The sequence below is a fragment of the Capricornis sumatraensis genome, chromosome 12, assembly GCF_032405125.1.
Source record: "Capricornis sumatraensis isolate serow.1 chromosome 12, serow.2, whole genome shotgun sequence".
In the NCBI taxonomy this organism is placed as follows: domain Eukaryota; kingdom Metazoa; phylum Chordata; class Mammalia; order Artiodactyla; family Bovidae; genus Capricornis; species Capricornis sumatraensis.
The window spans coordinates 92,356,157-92,377,500 of NC_091080.1; the positions used below are offsets into that span (position 1 = coordinate 92,356,157).

At 47.0% G+C, this 21,344-nt stretch overlaps 1 protein-coding gene across 1 annotated transcript in view; it reads left to right on the forward strand.

Moving 5' to 3' along the window:
- MYO16 (myosin XVI) overlaps positions 1 to 21,344 on the forward strand; it is a 397,000-nt gene that overhangs the window by 310,840 nt on the left and 64,816 nt on the right. Inside the window, exons 28-30 of the mRNA XM_068984571.1 lie at positions 7,545 to 7,641; positions 12,375 to 12,621; positions 15,314 to 15,582. Of these exons, the coding sequence (XP_068840672.1) occupies positions 7,545 to 7,641; positions 12,375 to 12,621; positions 15,314 to 15,582 (613 nt within the window). The remainder of the gene's footprint in view (positions 1 to 7,544; positions 7,642 to 12,374; positions 12,622 to 15,313; positions 15,583 to 21,344) is intronic.

The window sequence follows — 21,344 nt, forward strand, 5'->3', positions numbered from 1 at the left end:
GGATCTTGTCTGGGTTTTCCTGATGAAGATAGATTCCTTGATTTATGTCCTACTAATCCTTAGTATAGATCCTTGTTGCTCAGCCGTAAAGAATTCACCTGCAATGGAGGAGACACAGGTTGGATCCCTGTGTCAGAAGACCCCCTGGAGAAGGGAATGGCAAGCCCTCCAGTATTCTTCCCTGGGAAATCCCATGGGCAGAGGAGCCTGGCGGGCCAGAGTCCATGGAGTCACAAGAGCTGGACGTGACTGAGCGCCTAAACAGCAACAGTAACCCTTGGTATCACTGAGAGCCGAGGCCTTAAGGACTGACATGTAATATTCAGAATAATTTCTGAAGAAGGAATCTGAAATACTACTAAATGGCTAATTTCATTTTTAAGGAGAAAGAAACATTTTTGGGGGTGAATCTGTTTCATATTTTTGAAGAATAAGATTTGGGATATTTTATTTTATAATCTCTTTGAAATGACTACATGTTTACCATATTCAGTAATGCTACCTTAAGTTCTTATATCTTACATAGTGAAAGTGAAAATGTTACTCTGTCAGTCGAACGTGCATGTTAATTGCTCAGTCGTGTACAACTCTTTGAGACCCCATGGACTGCAGCCCGCCAGGCTCCTCTGTCCATGGATTCTCCAGGCAAGAATAGTGGAGTGGGTAGCCATTCCCTTCTCCAGGGGATCTTCCTGACCCAGGGATTGAACTTGGGTCTCCTGCATTGCAGGTGTGCCGGGGTCCAGCCCCGGTGGATCCAGGGTAATTCGAAAGGGAGACGGAATCGGCATCCTAGGAAAAAACTTATTTAATTACAGATACAGAGAGAAATTAGAAACAGATAGTGTAGTAGGAAATATTAGTGGAGAAAAAGAGGCTGAATAACTTGGTTTACGTGGGATACCAATAAAATTCCAAGACCAGGAATTTGCACCATCTACGTTGGGCCACCGGTGCCACTTGAATATCAGAAGGTGCCCCTCCTTGGGCTCCTTCTCACATGGAACTTAAAAGCTGGGGCAAGTAAGTAGACGTGGCGAGCACTCATGCTCCAGATGGGAATTCAGCCAGAAAAACGGGGAGCAAGAAAGAACGACACGGGGGAACCAGTCTTTCTAGAAACTGATCTGATTTCTTTGTTTTTTAGGTTTGCTTATATACCCTTTGTTACACATAGAGACAAGTGGAAATTTTAAAGTTACATGGGGGTCAGCAGTCCTGACCTTTATCAAAATCAGGTGCTTCACATAAATGTATAAAAAAAGGTCTTAGGGGTTTTACATCATCTTCTGGCCATGAGGCCTGCTTACATTTTACGACCCTTTCTTTCTGATACCCAAAACTTATTTTTTCCAAGGGTGTTTTTTTTTTTTTTAATTAAACCAGGTGCCACCCTCCAAAGGTACCAGATAAAGCTGCATTCCTATAGGGTGAGGGTGTAGTAGGTTACAATTAAGAAAGGAATTTATTCAACCTAAGGTTAACATGATTAATCTTAAGGTTAATGCTTATTTCTCCTATATGTTATATTCATTATAAGGGCAGGGAATATGGAGATTTAGCAGCAAACATCAGCCCAACAAATGAAAACCCTTCACCAATGTTCCCCTTAAGATCTATTTAGTCTTAAGATAGTGATAAAGTTACATTTTTGCATAGCAAGGACACAGTGATTTATAACAAAGTACAGTGATCTATAACAAAAGAGAAAATTCATTAACTCAAAAGGTCTAGTATTCCTAACATCAAAAACTACTACATTTCCTTTTCTATATTCCAAATACATTAATATATTCCCAGGTGCCTAAGGATATTGAGGCCTGGTGGCAATCATTGACTCAACAATGAGAAAAGCCCTATGCTAATTAAGATTTTCAAAATACTCCAAACTCTCTGTGCTGTTTATGGTTGAGAGGTAGTAAACAATCATGTGCGTAGTGGCAGAGGTGGGAATAATCCTGTCACACAAGCTAGTCTGCCAGCAGAGAGGTTTGACCTGAGACACCCTTGTCACGCCCAGGAGTTTTTGTTGACTGGAGCTGCACGTTTACTCCTTCTCCGAGAGAACCGGTGGGGAACAGCCCCCCATAGAGTCAGAGGTGTAGGTGAGAGCATGAAACAGTAAAGTAGGCAGACTCTGGTTTGGGGGGTAGATGCTCGGGAACAGGGGGTTTCCCAAGGCTCAATCCTGCCTTTGCGTATGCCAAGCCTCCTTCCTCATGACCTTTGCCATGGGCGGAGTTCCTCACGCTGGCTCCCGGCAGGTGGATTCTTTACTGTCTAAGCCACATATCTTAGCATGGTGTCACCAAATATGATACTCTTTTTTTTTTTTCAGTTATACTGTGTGGTTTAGTTCATAATATCCTGCTTATCACAACCGTGGCCCTATTCTCCATTTGCTCTCTTGGGGAAAGCTCCCTCAGCCAGCGCAGCCAAGCAAATGCTAGAAAGTGTAGTTGTTGTTCAGTCACTAAGTGGTGTCTATTTGCGACCCTGTCCCTGACTGTCTCCCGGAGTCTCCCCAAGTGCAGGTCCATTGAGTTGGTGATGAGCCAGTGATGCTATCCATCTGTCTCATCCTCTACTGCCCTCTTCTCCTTTTGCCTTCAATGTGGAGGCAAGGAATGGCAAACCACTCCAACATTCTTGCCGTGAGAACTCCATGAACAGTATAAGAAGGCAAAAATTTCAAGGAGCATCTCCAGACATAAGCAACCCATAGATAAGTCATGTGGTAAACAATAAAAATAAAGAATGACCGAATGAATCTGCCTATTGGATGGTGGTGGTGGTGGTTTAGTCGCTCAGTCGTGTCCAACCCTTGCGACCCCATGGACTGTAGCCTGCCAGACTCTTCTGTCCATGGGATTCTCCAGGCAAGAATACTGGAGTGGGCTGCCATGCCCTCTTCCAGGGGATCTTCTTGACTCAGAGATCAAACCCACGTCTCTTACATCTATCTGCATTGGCAGGCAGGTTCTCTACCACTGCTGCTGCCGAGTCACTTCAGTCATGTCCAACTCTGTGTGACCCCACAGACGGCAGCCCACCAGGCTCCCCCGTCCCTGGGACTCTCCAGGCAAGAACACTGGAGTGGGTTGCCATTTCCTTCTCCAATGCGTGAAAGGGAAATGTGAAAGTGAAGTCATTCAGTCGTGTCCAACTCTTCAAGACTCCATGGATGGTAGCCACTAGAGCCACCTGGAAAACCCTTGGTAGAGGAGAAAGTGAAAGTGAAAGTCACTCAGTCGTGTCCGACTCTTTGCGATCCCATGGAATTCTCCAGGCCAAAATACTGGAGTGGGTAGCCTATCCCTTCTTCAGGGGATCTTCCCAGCCCAGGAATCGAACTGGGGTCTCCTGCATTGCAGGCGGATTCTTTACCAACCGAGCTATCGGGGAAGAGAGGGATCAGCTCAATAGCTACATCATCGCGCCCAACCTTCTGTCTTCTGTCTTTTTCATTTAGCCCCTCCATCGTTTATTCTTATCACCCACTGAGTCCCAGGTCTTATTTCCAATTCGCTGAATGACTTCCAGTCCTGGCTTATGTGTTCGGTGTTCATCATACCTTCTTTTCATCCTTGAAGACGTTATCGTCTGTTTCTCCAGCTCATCGTTTACCAGGACTTCGCAAGTCCTCATCTTCTGTTTCTCATCGGTCACCTTCCTCAAAACCCTACGGCTTGTGAAGTTCAGGAGTATTTCTTCACATTCATCTGGAGATGTAGATATCCACGTGCAGTGGTGAAAACCCAGCAGCACGGTGAGAGAATCTACGGATCATTCATCAGCTGCTCTGGGAAAGCAGATGAGGGTCATACAGGCCCTACCGGATGGGAAGAAACAGGCATCAGAAATCCACTCCTGGAGGCGGGGCCCAGGACTATTGGAAATCAGCCAAGGGACAAGCAGCAGTTGTGGAATCTTCCAAACCCAAATCATTGATCCCATTATAGTGTCCTGCCTAAACCATGCCCAACAATCCCTTCTCAAGCCAGTTTTTTCTTGTTGTTGTTGTTGTTGTTTTTTTAACTGGGGTGTAGTTGCCTTCCAATGTCGTGTTAGTTTCTGCTGTACAATGAACTGAATCGGCCTTGTGCATACATATTTCCATTCCCTCTTGGGACTCCCTACCGCACCATCCTACCCCTCTAGGTCATCACAGAGCACCGAGCTGAGCTCTCTGTGCTATACAGCAGCTTTCCACGAGCGACCTGTTTCACACCTGGAGGTGTATGTATGTCAATCCCAGTCTCCCAGTTCACCCCACCCCACCTTCCCCACCCGGCCTCCACATCTCTCTACATCTGTGTCTCTATTCTTGCCCTGCAAATAGACTCAGCTGTCCCATTTCTCTAGATTCCACATACATGTGTTCATATATGATATTTGTTTTTCTCTTTCTTACTTTCTGGAACTTCATACATTTCCAGAATACTTGTCAAAAAGTTAGATGGCCTCCTCTTAAATTTCCCAGTGTATACCCAATGTTCATAGGAAAGTGTCTATGCTTTCCCTGGAATATGCTTCCCAGTGTGGCCATCAGTGACAGGTGTGGCCTCCTCCCTCCTCCCTCTCCACGGCGGTACCTCAAGCCTGTTTGTTGTTTTCTGCTCCTTGCCTGATTTTCCTGTCCCACTTTCATCTTTTCCCATCATCCCTGGAACTTTTTTTTGTATCCTCAAATCTAGCAAAGTTCTCAAGATCCACCTACTTGGAATTTTTGGAGTGGCTGTTAGAAATATCACTAGAGGAGATCTTAGCCATCCTACCCAGCTCTCCTCCCACCCAGGGTCTCCACTGAATTAAGGGAGAATAGCTATATTCCAGCCCTTCCCTCTCCACTCTGAGGGCTCACCCCGTGGCCAGCGCCCTGCAGTGGTCATGCTGAGGCTGCCTGCTGTATAGCATCGCTACCTATAACGCTTTGGGAGTTTTGTTTCAGAATCCAAGTCTGCATAGATTTTGCTTTGGGGATTTAGTTTCCTGTTGTGAGTCACATGGGCTTCCCAGGAGGCGCTAGTGAAAGTATTAGTTTCTCAGTCATGTCCAAGTCTTTGTGACTCCAGGGACTGTAGCCTGCCTGCCAGGCTCCTCTGTCCATGGAGTTCTCGAGGCAAGAATACAGGAGTGAGTAGCCATTCTCTTCTCCAGGGGATCTTCCTGACCCAGGGATCGAACCCAGGTCTCCTGCATCACAGGCAGATTCTTTACCATCTGAGCCACAAGGAAGTCCTTGCCAGTGCAGGAGAAATAAGAGATGTGGGTTCAGTCTCTGGGTTGGGAAGACCCCATGGAGGAGGGCATGGAAACCCACTCCAGTATTTTTGCCTGGAAAATCCCATGGAGAGAGGAGCCTGGCAGGCTACAGTCCACGGGGTCAGAAAGAGCCGGGCATGACTGAAGCAGCTCAGCACACACGCATTCACAGTGAGTTACATTCCACAACTGACAATGAACAGAAGATGGCATGCTCCCCCCACAACCCAGTGCCTGTCTCACAGATTTGCTCCGTGGCGCTCACAGACAGTACCAAATGTTCTTCCTGTTGACTGCCAAAATAAGTCAGCAGTTGGGAAGAAAAAAAAAAAAAACAACACTATGAATTATGGAAAATAACTGGGGAGACAGAATGGCAATACAATGGGGGGGGGGGGAAGTACCAATTCTCTGTGGCCACCCACTCAAGTGCCTGCCTCATACTTCAACCAACGAAAGAAAAAGTAAAGAAGGAGGACATCTGGTCAACCAGGAGCCTCGGAAACAGGAGAGTGGAGAGGGCTTTCCCTGCCCATTCAAAGAGCTAGCCCGGCTGCCGTAACGCAAGATTCAGGTCTCAATCTCCTGCAAAACTGTGTTCCATGAACACAGCAAACTGGCCTACAGGAGAGCTCGATGGAAAGACTGTTGCTGTTGTTCAGTCACCAAGTCATCTCAGACTCTGCAACCCCACGGACTGCAGCACGCCAGGCTTCCCTGTCCTTCACTATCTCCCTGAGTTGCTCAAACTCATGTCCATGGAGTCCGTGATGCCATCCAACCATCTCATCCTCTGTCATCCTCTTCTCCTCCTGCCCTCAATCATTTCCAGCCTCAGGGTCTTTTCTAATGAGTTGGCTCTTCGCATCAGATGGCCAAAGTATTGGAACTTCAGCTTCAGCATCAGTACTTCCAAGGAATATTCCGGGTTGCTTTCCATTAGGATTGACTGATTTGATCTCTGGAAAGTGACAAAATATGTCTGGAGTCAACTCAGTTTCCATGTGAAAAGCTTCGTAACATCACCTCGGGCTCTGCAGTCTGATGACCAGTCTGGCCTGCCAGCCTCTGATACCTGATGGTGTTTAGACCCGTGCCAGCCTCGTGTCCCTGTGAGGTCGGCCACAGGCTTCAGGGATCAGCATGTCAGTGCCCACAGCCCATGCTTGGGAGAGCATGTTCCATGGTGCTTGTCTCCAGGGCTAAGGAGATGACCAGGAACAGTATCACAAGGTCTGCCCGAGCTGTATTTTTTCCTTATCTAACAGGACATCACCTCTGAGCGTCCACAGCCCCTTCATCTTAGTATTTCCCAGGCTCTTCTGCAGTGATTCACTTCTGCTTCCCCAAAGAGACTGTGAGCATTTCCATTTTGAAGGACGGTCCTCACACCTACCCCAGTCCTGTGAATTCTTAGAAAATAAGCACAACACACCGGAAAATTATCGTGAAAATGCACGGCTATGGCTCACTGTTACGTGTTTTTAAGAACATTCTTTGGCAGCTGTCTTCATCAATAGTGGAACATTTGGACCAACTTGCACAGCATCAGAGTTTTCAGTAGAAGCTGATTCGGTAACACGCCTAAACTCCCTTTTTCAAACCCTAGATAAGGATGCTCATGGTATGGCTGCTGTTCAGGCAGCCCTTGAGAGGATTTTTGCTCAGAGATGACTGTGTGGAGACGCTTTGCTTTTGTGCTGCAGCTCTGTAGTTGCAGTTGCGTAAACATTTGGTTTATAAGACTATATGGAGGAGCAGGAAAAAATCATTGACAAGAAACAGTTCCATGTGTCAGCTTTAAGTAGGTTTTGTTTATGGTCTTTTTGTTTGTTCATTTTTTTCCCTTTCCACAGACTTGCCCTCCTTCCAGTGAGTTGAGCAAAGAAAAGGATTAAAAAAGAGGAAAGATAAGAGTTGAGCTCTGGAACTTGGGAATTCATTCATGGGAATGGTTCTATCTTCCAATAAAGAGTCAAGACCAGTGTTTTTCTTTCAATTGCCTGGTGCAGCCACCTCAGCTGTAGTGGATGGGTATTTGCAAACGTTAGTGACACTGTTGACATACGGCAAACATACTTATTAGGGCAAAAGCTTGGAGATTTTGATTAAGTGGAAAAGTGGTTTAAAAAAATAGAAGAGGTACTGGAATTACTTTTGTTAGCTTTGCTTCTGCTAATCCTTTGCTGAAAAAAAAAAAAAATCTTGCCTGAATATTTTCCCATTGTTATTTTGGCATCTTCCTGCTGCTAAATGTCTCCCTGCTGTTTGCGTTTTAGATTGGAGTTCGGAAAGTGTTCCTGAAATACTGGCACGCCAGCCAGCTGAACGATCTGTGCCGCCAGCTGCAGAGAAAAATTATCACCTGCCAAAAAGGTAGCAGTCACACACGCCACAGTCACAGTTCAGCCACAGTTCTGAACTTTGCTGAACTGTGCCATACAAAGCATTGAGTGAGCCCCCACGGTTAGATCTTCAGGGGACCTACGTTAGGGAGGACCCTGCCATGGTCCCTACATCTGTCCATCCCATGGCACCACCTTTGGGCAAATAAATAGGTTTCCTGTGTTCAGAAAGCACTGTCACTAAGTTGGCTGTTTACCTGTCTTTAGATCAGAGTGTGCAGACCTGGCTTATGCTTTATTCCATGCTCATTCCATCTGCAGTTCTGTACTTCACTGTCACCTAAGCCATAATTTGGAAGAGGGGATATATGTATCTTTTAATGGATGCATCCTTCACCTTGAAAATGGGCTTCCTGTTGGCTCAGTGGGTAAAGAATGTGCCTGTAATGCAGGAGACACAGGAGAAAAGGGTTTGATCCCTGGGTTTGGGAAGATCCCCTGGAGGAGGAAATGGCAATATTCTGCCTGGAGAATCCCATGGACAGAGGAGCCTGGTAGGCTATAGTCCATGGGGTCGGAAAGAGTCAGACACTTCAGAGGGAAGTGACTGATCAAGCACACAGGCACATCTTGAAAATATCCAGTCTGTTGATCCTCCAAGAAGCACAGGACAAGAAGAGTGTGCCTCCAAACGTGCAGTGGGGGAAAAAGGCCCTATGTGACACTTGGGTGCAGCTCTGCATTCAGATTCCTGGGCTGCTCCTGCAGTCAGCCTCAGGCAGCCGCTCCTCCAAACCCCAGACCACATGGCAGGCTCTCTGCCTGGTCCCCTGAGGTCACTTTGACCAGCCTGGAGATCGCGGTGGTAGGAGGAGCCTCTGGTAAGGAAAGGGCCAACTCCCAGCTGTGTGCACTCCTTGCTTCTGTCTGGGTTAGGCTGGTTTGGCCTCCTTTGTGGACTTCCCTGGTGGCTCAGATGTTAAAGAATCTGCTTGCAGTGCAAGAGATGCAGATTCAACTCCTGGGTTGGGAAGATCCCCTGGAGAAGGGAGTGGCAACACATTCCAGTATTCTTGCCTGGAGAATCCCATGGACAGAGGAGCCTGGTGGGCTACAGTTTATGGGGTTGTAAAGAGTCGAACACGACTGAGTGACTAAGCACATGTATAGTTTACAGAGTGTAGGGAAAGGCTGGGCTCACGGGCCCACTGTTGACCACCACCTTTGCAGTTCCTGTTTGTGTGGTCAGACCTGGCATCCCCCAGGAGCTGGCGAGAAATGCCAAGTCTCAGGCCCCACCCGCCCCAGAACCCCGGAATCTGAATGTGTATTTGTAGCCTCGGGCTGGAGGTGGGACTGAGTATGCTAGCCCCTGGGCTGCGGAGTCAGCCCCTCGGTATACACATCACTCTTTTGCCCTGGTGGCTCAGATGATAGAGTCTGCTCGCAGTGTGGGAGATCCGGGTTCGATCGCTGGGTTGGGAAGATCCCTGAAGGAGGAAATGGCAACCCACTCCAGTATTCTTGCCTGCAAAATCCCATGGGCAGAGGAGCCTGGCGGGCTACAGTCCATGGGGTCTCAAAGAGTTGTATACGACTGAGCGACTAACATGCACGTTCTCCTGGAATGTGTAATTAGAGGACTGTGTACTCTGCCCTCCAGCAGGGGTGCCCACTAGAAGTGCCTCCTCGGGTTGGTTACCAGTGTTAAGTCTCTGAGCCCTGCAGAGCTGAAACAAGAAATGAGCAGAACCGTGATTCTTTCCTTACCTCTAATGATAAAAATTGAGAGTGGGATTTTAAAAATGGTGTCAAGATAAAAAGCATAATTTTCTATTGCATAAATAAAATAATGGCTGTAAAAGCAATTTTTTTTAAATTTCAGGCTCTTCAATGCAAATTGTTTAATTATTGATTTTTATGTTTACGTCTCTTGGAACCATAGCTTCTGTCCTTTTTGCACACGTGAAATTCACTCAGAAGTTATAGCATCTGGAGTCATTTCCAGTTTTTCAAGAGTTCTCAGTTTTTCCTTGTAAATATTAGGTAGAAGAAAGCTGTAACTTTCAGTCTTAAGTTTAATCATTTCAATCACAGGTTACTCCCAGCAGAACTTTCCCTCTGACTGTATACCTTCATTTCACCCTGCATGGAATTGTCAGAAAGAGACAATCAGTTGCCTATTTGTGGCAGATTTGGTTCATTAGTTGTCTCGTAGTAAAGATGCCACATTTTAGCAACTCCTATAACAATTTTTAAAAAATTTTTTGATGATCACTGCCGTGAAGTGCGGGAAAACAGTCTGAACAGCAGACAGTGGATTCCCAGGTGAACACACATCCAATGAATTGTCCTTCTGTAGTCGGAGGTCAGAAGTCTGGCTTGTCCACGTTAACAGTCTCTTTATTCTGAGAGATTAAACATCCTGAATATACCCTCCCCTTCAGCTACCAAAAAGTCATGGTCTCTCTTTTTCAAATGAGCGAGTCAACTGGCCAGTTCGAGGCTTTCTGCCTCTCTCACTCCCTGTGCCTGTCACACGGGTAATATTTCTGCGTTTTATTCTGCATTTTATATTCCTGAAGTCTGATTATACCTTCCACTGTTTAATCTTTTTCTCTTTTTAGATTAGTTCAGCATGACTGTTTCTACAGTTAATACAACCGCATTCCAAAGAAACTAAACATGTAGTATTGCCGTCTGAAAAAAAGAGGCCTTGAGCATTTGAGACATCTGTGTATTTTTTGCCTCTGAAGCCATAATTGTAGAAAGTTGTGTTCACCTTCCCACCCTTAAAAATTTTTTTAAATTTATTTTTATTAACCAAAAACATTTTGTATTGTGATATGGCTGATTAACAATTTGAACAGAGTCAAGGTATCTCAGTAAATATCCTAGGCATATTTAGATACCAAATATTTGTCCTCCCATAGCCAGGAAATATTTTAAAACACTTAATGTTTTGCAGGGTAATTTCCTCCCTACAGAGGAGAATAAAGTGTCTTTATACCACATTTGGAGAAGGGAATAGCAACCCACTCCAGTATTCTTGCCTGGAGAATCCCATGGACAGAGGAGCCTGGTGGGTTGCAGTCCACGGGGATTGCAAAGAGTCGGACATGACTGAGTGACTGAGCACATACATTAATTTTCCCTACAATTACAGCTCTTCCTATAATCCAAACAACTCCTAGTCTTGGAAGCTTAGACTGGGAAGAGACGCATCTGGGCATCTAATTGGAAACTGCCCCCCGCCCCGACCCCCGCACCTGTCAGAGCCTCCCTGAGCCTCCTGTTTCTTGAACTTGCCCAGGGACTGGGGACTGACCCTCTTCCCCATGACATGCCTGGCCCATTTAGCAGCTTCGCTCACTGTTTGACATTTCTTCCTCATATCGATCCCAAACACACTTCCTCACACCTTCCCTGTTGCGATCCGGCCTGGAGAGCTACAGAGCATGTCTTCAGGGCTGCATGATGGAGTTCGGCCTCCTAAGAGCAGAGATTTGAACCCTGGCCTCTACTGTTGGTTGGCTGTGTCTCCTTGGAGGATTTCTCTTAACCTCAGCAAGCTTCTGTTTCTTTGGGTACAAAATGAAGGATTGTTGTTGTTGAGTCGCTAAGGCGTGTCAGATTCTTTGCAACCTCATGGACGCCAGCCCGCCAGGCTCCTCCACCCACTGGATGTCCTAGGCAAGAAGACTGGAGTGGGTTGCCATTTCCTTCTCCAGGGAAACTTCCCAACCCAGGGATCAAACCCGTGTCTCTTGTATCTCGTGTATTGGGAGGAAGATTCTTTACCACTAGTGCCACCTGGAAAGCCCACAGAATGAAGGGATGGGTACATCAGTGATCGTTGAGTTTGGGCCTTGAAAGATGGGATGGGATGCCTGGCATGTGGCAGTGCCTTTGAACAGCGGGCATGATTTTTCTTTGCAAGCCTTACATTTGTTACTGACATATTAGAGATTGAAAAGCGTGTTCACCCACCTGTTTTTCCCCCGATTCTTGCATGTTTTTCTAGCCCTGCTTCCCCAGAAAGCAGAAGGATGCCCCATATTTCTACACAGTCTCTTCCCAGAGCCTTAAATGCAGAGCTGGTGTTTCTAGGAGTTAAATCCCAGTCCTGTGAACAGTATGTGCATGACAGTCTCAGAGACTACTTCCAGGGGCCTCAGAGGTTTCCGTTATAATCTGACATAATGCAGCTGGTGCACTGGGGGCCAAGGCCACCGAGGTCCTCTGTTACCCTGCTTTAACCCCGGAATTCTCTGGGCTTTGGACTTCCTTCCATCGGTGTCCAGACTGTGTTCACCCAGAAGGCGGGAGCTTTGTCAGGATATTACCTGCTCAGTCAGGCTAAGGGTTTTTACCTCCACTGCTGTCATTCCTAACAGTGTGGGTATCTTTTTTAAGACAACATTGGAACGTTTTAGTAAAGTCCTAGACTGGGTGAAGAATCCTTTATTTTGCAGCTGTTCAGACATGACGTCTTCCCTGGTGGCTCAGTTGGTAAAAATCCTGCCTGCAGTGTGGGAGAGCCTGGGTCAGGAAGATCCCTTGCAGGAGGAAATGGCAACCCCACTCCAATATTCTTGCCTGGAGAATCCCATGGACAGAGAAGCCTGGCGGGCTGCAGTCCATGGGATCCCAAAGAGCTGGACATGACTGAGCCACTAACACTCATTCTTTAGACAGGGTGTATCTGTGGCTCGTTGGTGTGTGTCTGGATTTCTGACCCACGGTTGTGTTCTTTCGCTGAAGTGGTCAGAGGATTTTTAGCCCGCCAGCACTTGCATCAGAAAAGGAGCGTACGGCAGCAGGAGGTCACATCCATCAACAGCTTCCTGCAGGTCACAGAGGACCTGGGGCTGAAGACCTATGACGCCCTGGTCGTTCAGAACGCCTCGGACATCGCCCGCGAGAATGACCGGCTCCGGAATGAGATGAACGCCGCTTTCCACAAAGAGAAGTTGGAGGCCAGGGGCAAGCAGGAGGAAAGCTCCAGAAGGTAAAGGCGGGCGGTGTCCAGCTTCCGTCACCCATGTGGTTCATCGGGGTGGGGGGGGGGGCAAGAAAATGCCCACAGTGCTTTTCAAAATGTACTTTTTTATATGGACCATTTTTAGAGTCCTCATTGAGTTTGTTGCAATATTGCTTCTGTTGCATATTCCGGGACTTTGTCCACAAAGCCTGTGGGATTTCAGCTCCCTCACCAGGGATCAGACCCACACTCCGTGGCTTTGGAAGGTGAAGTCTTAACCACTGGACCCCAGGGAAGTCCCAGCGTTGATAGCTCTTAATGTAAAGTTCAATCACAGGTGACCATAAGGAGAAGAACACCATAGGAGAAGACCCATGACCCCCTATATGGGGTCTCATATATGCAGGCCCGCTGTGTAAAGTGACACTTCCTGACATCTGAAAGGATACATTGCCTGGGCTTTCCTTCTAGAAAATGGATGCTGTGTGTGTTAGTTCAGGTCCTGTGAAATAATGGCTACACTAATGCCTGCAGCATTTGCCATCTCAAGCACCAAGATTTTTTTTTCCCCCGTTATTTATCAGCCGTGCTGGGTCTTTGTTGCTGCACCGGTTTTCCCTGGTTTCGGTGAGCAGGTATCCAGGGCTACCCTCGAGGTGCGGTGAGTGGGCTCCTCATCGTGGTGGTTTCTCTTATTGGGAAGCGCAGGCTCTAGGGCTCCGGCTCAGTAGCTGTGGAGCCCAGGCCACACTGTCCCACAGCATGTGGGATAGTCTGGGACTGGGGATCAAACCCGTGTCCTCTGCACTGGAAGACGAATTCTTTACCACTGGGTCACCAGGGAAGCCCCTCACCAACCAAGTTTTAAGTCATCTAATATTTCCATCTTAGCAAAAGTGTATAGCTGGGATCTCGACATCTTTACCAAAGTGTCATATGTATAAATAAGGCTGACTCACAGACACGTCTGAAAATTTGACCCCCAAAATGGAGAAGCCACTCTAAAAACACAAAAGCGGGGAACTTGATCAGTGGTGGCCTGCATTTTATTTCCCTTAGGAAGCTCTCTCATCTTCTTTGCCAGTAAGGAAAGCTTCAGGGAAAGCTTTTAGAGTCCATGGTGGATGCTGAGCTTGAAATAAAAGCTGAAGAAATCTAGGCCCTTCTCCACGTCACCACTCTCGTCTCTCTGTGACAAACGAAGATGCTCGTGCCTGAGAACCCTCCCTGGTCCTTTCCATCCTAATTTGCTGTCGGGAATTTTTTTTTTTTCCCCAGACTTTTAACTTTTTATTTTGTATTTGGGGCATAGCCGATTATCAATGTATGGTAGTTTCCGGCGAACAGCGGTGAAGGGACTCAGCCATACATATACGTGTATGCATTCTCCCCCAGCCCCCTCCCATCCAGGCTGCCAGGTGACACTGAGCGCCACGTGCTCTACAGTAGGTCCTTGTTGGCTCTCCACTTTGAATATAGCAGTGTGTACATGACCTTCCCAAAGTCTCAGGGAGATACTTTTCCATAGGAACACAGCAATATCTAGTTGCTCCTCGCTGCAGATGACCGCCCCCCTTGGCCTTGACTGCAATGTCAAATGATTTTTTATTAAAGTGGAAATGGTGGTGTGTCTCTCACTAATTAGCTTCAAATATCTCAGTGATTAAATGCTGAAAAAATTCCCTTTGTACGGAAAACTGTAATTAAACATTACAGGGAAAACAAATTATCCTCCGAGTGCCACACTTTCATCTTCAGCTCGTTCATTTCCTACATGGGCGTCTGATCTGCCTGGCAGTGGATCCCAGCCCTGTTGGTTCTCTGCCACACAAAGATATAATTATAAAAACAAATGCTCCGAGACTCCTTGTGAAACGAACGCATTGGCATCTCCCTTGCACACGATTACATTGACATGTGAAGCCAGAAGGAAATTTTTTTTAACCAGATAACTATTAATTTTATATGACTTCCAGAATAATATTTATTATTTTCTCTGCTGGAGCTAAACAGCCACCCCAATTTCTCAATTTCATCATGTATTCATTTGCCTGCTATGAAATTAAGTGAAGAAGTATTCGTCTATTTATTTATTGAATACCAGCAGTTCACTTGGCATTGGGCAACCAGATGGAGCCACAGAAGAAAAATAACAATTCTGCACATAATTAAATAATTGCTGATGGAATTTAAATGGCAAGGGAAAGAGAGAGAGAGAGACAGACAGGCAGGGGAAATGAAAATCTTTGATCATTTTAAGTATATACTCTTTTGCAAGGATGAACAGTGATGAACTCCCAGCAATTGATGCATCAGTAACTCTCTATTAAGATGGATTTCCCAGAAATTATCATTCAGATTGAAATTCTGGGTTTTTGATTTGCTTAATAATCAGAGTGTGAAAAATTGACTCAGCGAATGCCTGATGGCAAACGTGGCACTCCTTGAGACGTCTTGGGTTTGGGTGAGATGTTTTTCTGAAGTAATCATGATGAGGCTCCCACGTGCTTATCTGTCGGGAAGCGGGGCTGGAAGGATGGAGTGGCTGCCTCTAGAGGCCCTGGGTACCGGAGCGCCGCAGGCTTCCTCCAGCCCCGCGGGAAGGCTGGTTTACCCAAGAGCCGAGATGACTTGTGCTTGAGCCGGCTCACTGCTACCATCTGAGTGATGGCTCTGGGTCCCTCCGCTGGGGCTCTGTGTGTTCATTCTCTCCCCCCAGAGCTGAAGACAAGAGCGGACCCAGGCGCCTCCACGGTAGCTCCGTCCCAGTCCCCGCCGCAGTGGACGGCCTGGCCCAGTTGGCTGGTCCGCCCTCCAGGCCCCCTTCTCTGCACTCGGTGTTCAGCCTGGATGACGGCAGCGGCCTCCCGTCGCCACGGAAACAGCCTCCGCCCAAGCCAAAGAGGGACCCCGCCACGCGGCTGAGCGCCTCCTACGAGGCTGTGAGCGCCTGCCTGTGGGCTGCAGCCAGGGACTCGGCGAATGAAGGTTAGCCCCGGGGGAGGGAAGGGGCTGCCCCGCCGGGTCATGGATGCTTGACTTCCGGCCTTTGGGTGCCCCAAGCTGCACTGCCGCCCTGGTATATTTTCAATAGAATTAAATCCATCCTTGGCTTGCCAGGGGCCCCTTAATCATTAAAGATAAAGAATATTAATTCAAATCTCTAAGCCTCTTAGGGAAAAGCTACTTATGTATCACTTTCCTTCACTCCTATCTCGACTTCCACATCCAATGAGGAGCCTCAAACAGAACAGTTCAGAAAGTCGGTCGCTAGTCCATGTAAACTTTTGTGAATTAGAAAGCTAAAGAGATTCATCCGGCTTCCCTGTTATCACAACCTAATTAAAAATTAAGCCCACTTTATGTGCACACAGTAAGTGAACCGATTCATGCAGGGGAGAAACATGACTCCGCAGAACTCAGTGAGTGAAATTTTGGAGACCAGACAACAAAAGTTTCTGCGTTGGTGGTCTAGACATATTTAGGCAAAACCACAGTTTATTCTCAAGTAAACTTATCATAGGTTAGTTCATGTGGCATTATTGCTTAATTACTAATTTTTAGAATCATGAAACGCAGAGGTAGTCCTTCTTTGCAGAATATTTTAACGACTTCAAGATTTTAGCTATCACCCTTGGAATGTGAGGTCCTATTCTAGGCCCAGGAGGATTCACAATATATGAAACAAACAAAGATACCTTCCCTCCTGGGGCTTGCACTCTAGTGGGGGAGACAGATGGGAAACACAACAAGAGAGATAAATACAGTCAGTAGTTTAGAAGACCACGGCTGCAGAGGGAAATAGAGGAAGAGGTGGTGATGCCAGGGGAGATTCTAGATGAGATGGCTGCATAGGTTTCATTGGAAAATATTACATGAGCAGAGGAGGGAACACAAATTCTTTGGTAAATAAATGAGCTAAAAATGCAAAAGCTCAGCAGAGCCGAAAGTTCATCTTTGACACCAAGGAGATGGGCCGACCATGGACCAGAAATCTGGTCTGTGAGATCTTTCACAGCAGGGACCTGACCCTAGTAATCTTCAAAGATGCTCTTCATCCGATACTTTAGAAAGAATAGATCTTCAGGAGAATCTTTTTTTTACCTGCTGTTGTCATGTACGAGTCACGTTACAGTAAAGCTTAGATGCAGATGAAGGAGAAATTCACTACTTTGGGGAGAAGAGGACGAATGTGTGTTCTCAGCATCGTGATAATGAGGGGCATAGCAAAAAAATGAGAGCGACCATCTGGAGGAGAGCCTTCAGGCGGATTTAGATGTGAACGTAGAGAGAATGAGAAGGCCTTCCGAAGGAACAAGCCCTTCTCCTCTTCTTCCCAGCGTGCGAGACAAACTAGAAGGGTCTTACAGTCTCTGCAAGTCGTAAATATGCTCCCTGAGAAGGCAGATCAGGTTCCGCCTCACCAGTATTAATTGCAGGTTTCTACAGTGGATTATAGAGCAGATCACTGCGGTTGAACTGAAACTGGGGCCGGGGGGATATGTGAGGAAAGGAAGAGCAGCATCTAAAAGGCTAAGCCTAACGAGATGGGAGGAGCTTCCCAGGGGCACAGAACTGGCCTGCCAATGCAGGAGACATAAGAGATGCAGGTTCGATCCCTGGATTGGGAAGATCCTCTGGAGGAGGGCATGACAACCCACTCCAGTACTCTTGCCTGGAGAATCCCATGGACAGAGGAGCCTGGTAGCTTATGGTCCATTGGGTCACAAAGAGTCATATAACTGAAGCAACGTAGCACAGCACAGCACAGTGAGATGGGAAAATGTAAAACACAGACTCAAGACAGCGTCATAAATTGAAAAAAAAATACTAAACAAGATGGAAATTTTGCAATCTTGTATATAAGATGGAGCCCCAACCAAATCTGAACACCATCCATGAACTCTATTCATTTGTATAAACAGGCCTTGCAGTAGCCTGTAAAGCCTAAACATGCTTTCTGTTTGTGTGTACATGAGAAGTCTAGCTGCCCTGGAATTGAGAATTTGGAGAAGTCAGGTGCCAACTTGTCACACAGTTGGGAAAGGAGGCAAAATGTTGAGGCTACAGTTGAAAGTCTCTCCTATGGGCAGCAGAAAGCAAATGTCAATTTAAAGATGTTAGTCAAGAACCACAGGAGATAAAAATATACATAAAAGCAAATGGCAGGAAAAAAAATTACTGAAGAGGAAGCAAGAAAGACCCCAGGTGTAAAGCTCTGTGATTCCTTCTACATGGAGAATCAGAAAGCTGCTAAATGCTGCCTGTTTAAAAAACGTGCTGTGATATCATTAGATTTGCAAGACTTTTATATAAATTATAGGTTCTTGGAATACAGTCTCAGGCCACAGGTGGCTCTGAGATGCTTTTGGTGTCTCCCCACTGAGGCCCACCCTGGGGGAACCCACATCGTAGCGGCAAGGCCAGTCCATAAATCCGCTGCTTCTTCACAATCCACGTGAGCGCTTCTTCCTTCATCCTGCGGGCTTGACAGCCATCACATGTCTCCTGAGGCTCCAGGTGAATCCCTGCGTTCAACAGTGTGCTTTAAGTGGGTCTTTAAAGATAGGGGAATTAACCTGGCTGATTGGGCAGAGCAGGTGTGCTGGCTGGCATTCGTCGCTCCAGGACTCAGGCTCACTCGCTCCCATCCGCAGCGTCTAGCACACCACCCGTCAGCAGTGGCCCTGGTCCTCCTGACGCCATCATCACAGGAGCCGAAGGGGTCCAGGAAGGGCCCACTCACCATTAGTGGCTATTTAAGTTTAAAATGATTACAAGTAAGTAAAGTCTAGAAATTCAGTTTCTCAGTCATCAGTGCCAAGGACTCAAGAGCTGCTGGTGGGAAATTTCTTATCGTCACAAAAGTCGATCAGACAGCACTGATTGTTTTTTTTTTTTAAACTGGAATATAGTATATTTACAAGCTGTCTTAGTTTCAGGTGTACAGCCAAGTGAATCAATTATACGTCTCCACATAGCCACTCTTTTTTAGATTCTTTTCCCATGATGGGTCATGACAGAGAATTGAGTAGAGGTCCCTGTACTATATGGTAGATCTTCATTAGTTCTCTCTTTATATACAGTAGTGTGTGTCGGGGGGGAGAAGGCAGTGGCAGCCCGCTCCAGTACGCTTGCCTGGAAAATCCCGTGGACGGAGGAGCCTGGTAGGCTGCAGTCCCTGGGATCACTAAGAGTCGGACACGACTGAGCAACTTCACTTTCACTTTTCACTTTCATGCATTGGAGAAGGAAATGGCAACCCACTCCAGTGTTCTTGCCTGGAGAATCCCAGGGACGGGGGAGCCTGGTGGGCTGCCGTCTATGGGGTCGCACAGAGTCGGACACGACTGAAGCGACTTAGCAGCAGCAGCAGCAGCAGCAGTGTGTGTATGTCAACTCCAGTCTCCCAATTTACCCCTGCCCCTGCTCCTTACCACCTTGGTAATCGTGAGTCTGTCTCCTGTAACTCTGTAAGTCTACTTCCGTGTTATAGGTAAGTTCACGTGTGCCCTTTTTTTCAGAGTCCATAGATCATGACATCGTGTGATACTTGTCTTTCTCTGTCTGACTTACTTCACTCAGTAGGACAATGCCCAGGTTCCTCGTTACCACTGTATATGGCATTACCGACGGCACTGATTTTTTTTTCAACTTTTCATTTGTTTAAAGAGAAAAAATATTTTTTTTGTACATTTAAAAATTTTTCATGAACCTTCTAAACACTTTTGCTCAATTGAACATATACAACCCTCGAAGTAAAGATGCTGGGGAAGCATGCCTGTGTCTCCAGTCGTTCGGTCATATCCTACTTTTTGTGACCATTTGGACTGTGTTCCATCAGGCTCCTCTGTCCATGGGATTCTCCAGGCAAGACTACTGGAGTGGGTTGCCATGCCCTCTTCCAGGGGATATTCCCTACCCAGGGATCGAACCTACAACTTCTGTGTCTCCTGCATTGTAGGCAGATTCTTTATGTGCTGAACCATGAGGGGACTTTACTCAGAGAAAGTGAAAGTGTGAGTCACTCAGTCGTATCCAGCTCTTTGCGACCCCATGGACTGTAGCTCTCCAGGACTGTCCGTGGAATTCTCCAGGCCAGAACACTGGAGTGGATTGGCATGCCCTCCTCCAGGGGATCTTCCCGACCCAAGGATCCAACCCAGGTCTCCTGCATTGCAGGCAGATTCTCCACCATCTGAGCCACCAGGGAAGCCCTGAACTCAGAGAGTCTATGCTGATTCACCCCAAGTACCCAGAGGCTTTTAGTGGTGGCGCTAGAGTATATTAGCACTCATTTCAAATTCACATTTTTACCACAAGGGGAATGCTGTGTTTCTATACCTGGTACTGTATCACACCATTATCTGTCTTCTGCAAAAGATAGGAAGGAAATCTGATCACTGCTTGAAATGTTGTGTGAACCCCATTCACAAGAACAAGACCACAAATCAAGTTCAAGTTCTTTTCTTTTATGAAACAAAGTTGCTGAAGAACTCAAAAGGCTGTAGAGTGAAAAGAGACGTGATCAGAGAGTGAAGGTCAACAATCATAGAGAAGCAGGTAGTTAGGTCACCCTGAAGTAGATTCCTTTATGCCCAGTCCTGTTCTTCTTAACACGTGCCTTTCCTAGAGGTTTTCATCCAGTAAACATGGTCATCTGGCCAGCGCTTCTTCTTCTTTTTTTTTTTTTTTCACACTATCTTTGTGCTTGAAAAGCTGGAAACAATTTTATGAGCCAGTAAATTTTAACATGTGTTTGCAAACTATTAACAAGCGAGAGCCAACTATTTGAAAGTACAATTTTTAGAAGTCTAGGATTGTTCTTTGCAAACAGAGACCAGGAAGGGAAGAACGGGCAGTGACTTCACTTTTTATTTGCTGAGAAGCTCCCAACGGAGAGCTTTTCCCAAGAAGCTGAGTTTCTAAACCCAGCGAGCTGACATTCTCCCCAACACGGTGACCACCGGATGGTGAAGCTGTGCAGGACAGGTTTTCTTGGGCAGCTCTCAGCACTGGCATCTGAGCCTGATCATTTGATTACTGTCTCAGGATCTGGGCTCATCTCCATGAGGGGCTGTCACTCAGGGTCCTCCCTGAAGCCACAGGTGGGAACAGCAGTTGCCTGGAAGCCAGTCGCTTGCACCTCCAGGGGCCCCCAAATGTCTGAGGACTGGGACTGTTTGGCTGTCTCTGTGTCTAGGGGGTCTCTCCACCTGGTTAGTGCAGCATGACAGCTTCAAGGTGGCTGGGCTTCTTACACGGACAGTCAGCACGTCCAAGGCACGTGGTCCAGGAAAGAGAACACCCGGTGGTCAGTTTATTCCCTTTGATGAGCCTGCCTTGGAAGTTACACAGCGTCACTTCCACCACTTCCATCCACCAGGCAGTCCCAAAGGCTCACCCGGGTTTAGGAAAGATAAAGTAGATTCTGGGGCTTCCCCGGTGGCTCCAAGGTATAAAGAATCCACCTGCACTATAGCAGACTTGCAGGAGACGTGGGTTCGACCCCTGGGCCGGGAAGATCCCCTGGAAGAGGAAATGGCAACCCACTCCAATATTCTCGCCTGGAGAATCCTATGGACAGAGGACTTGGTGGGCCACAGTCCACGGGGTCACAAGAGTTGGACACAACTGAGTACACACAGGCCAAACAGATTCTGCCTCTTGATGGGACTGGGAGCTCGACTGTGGCCACGTTTTGGGAAACACAGACCGCCTGTGACTGTGGACGAAACAGCTGACATCGC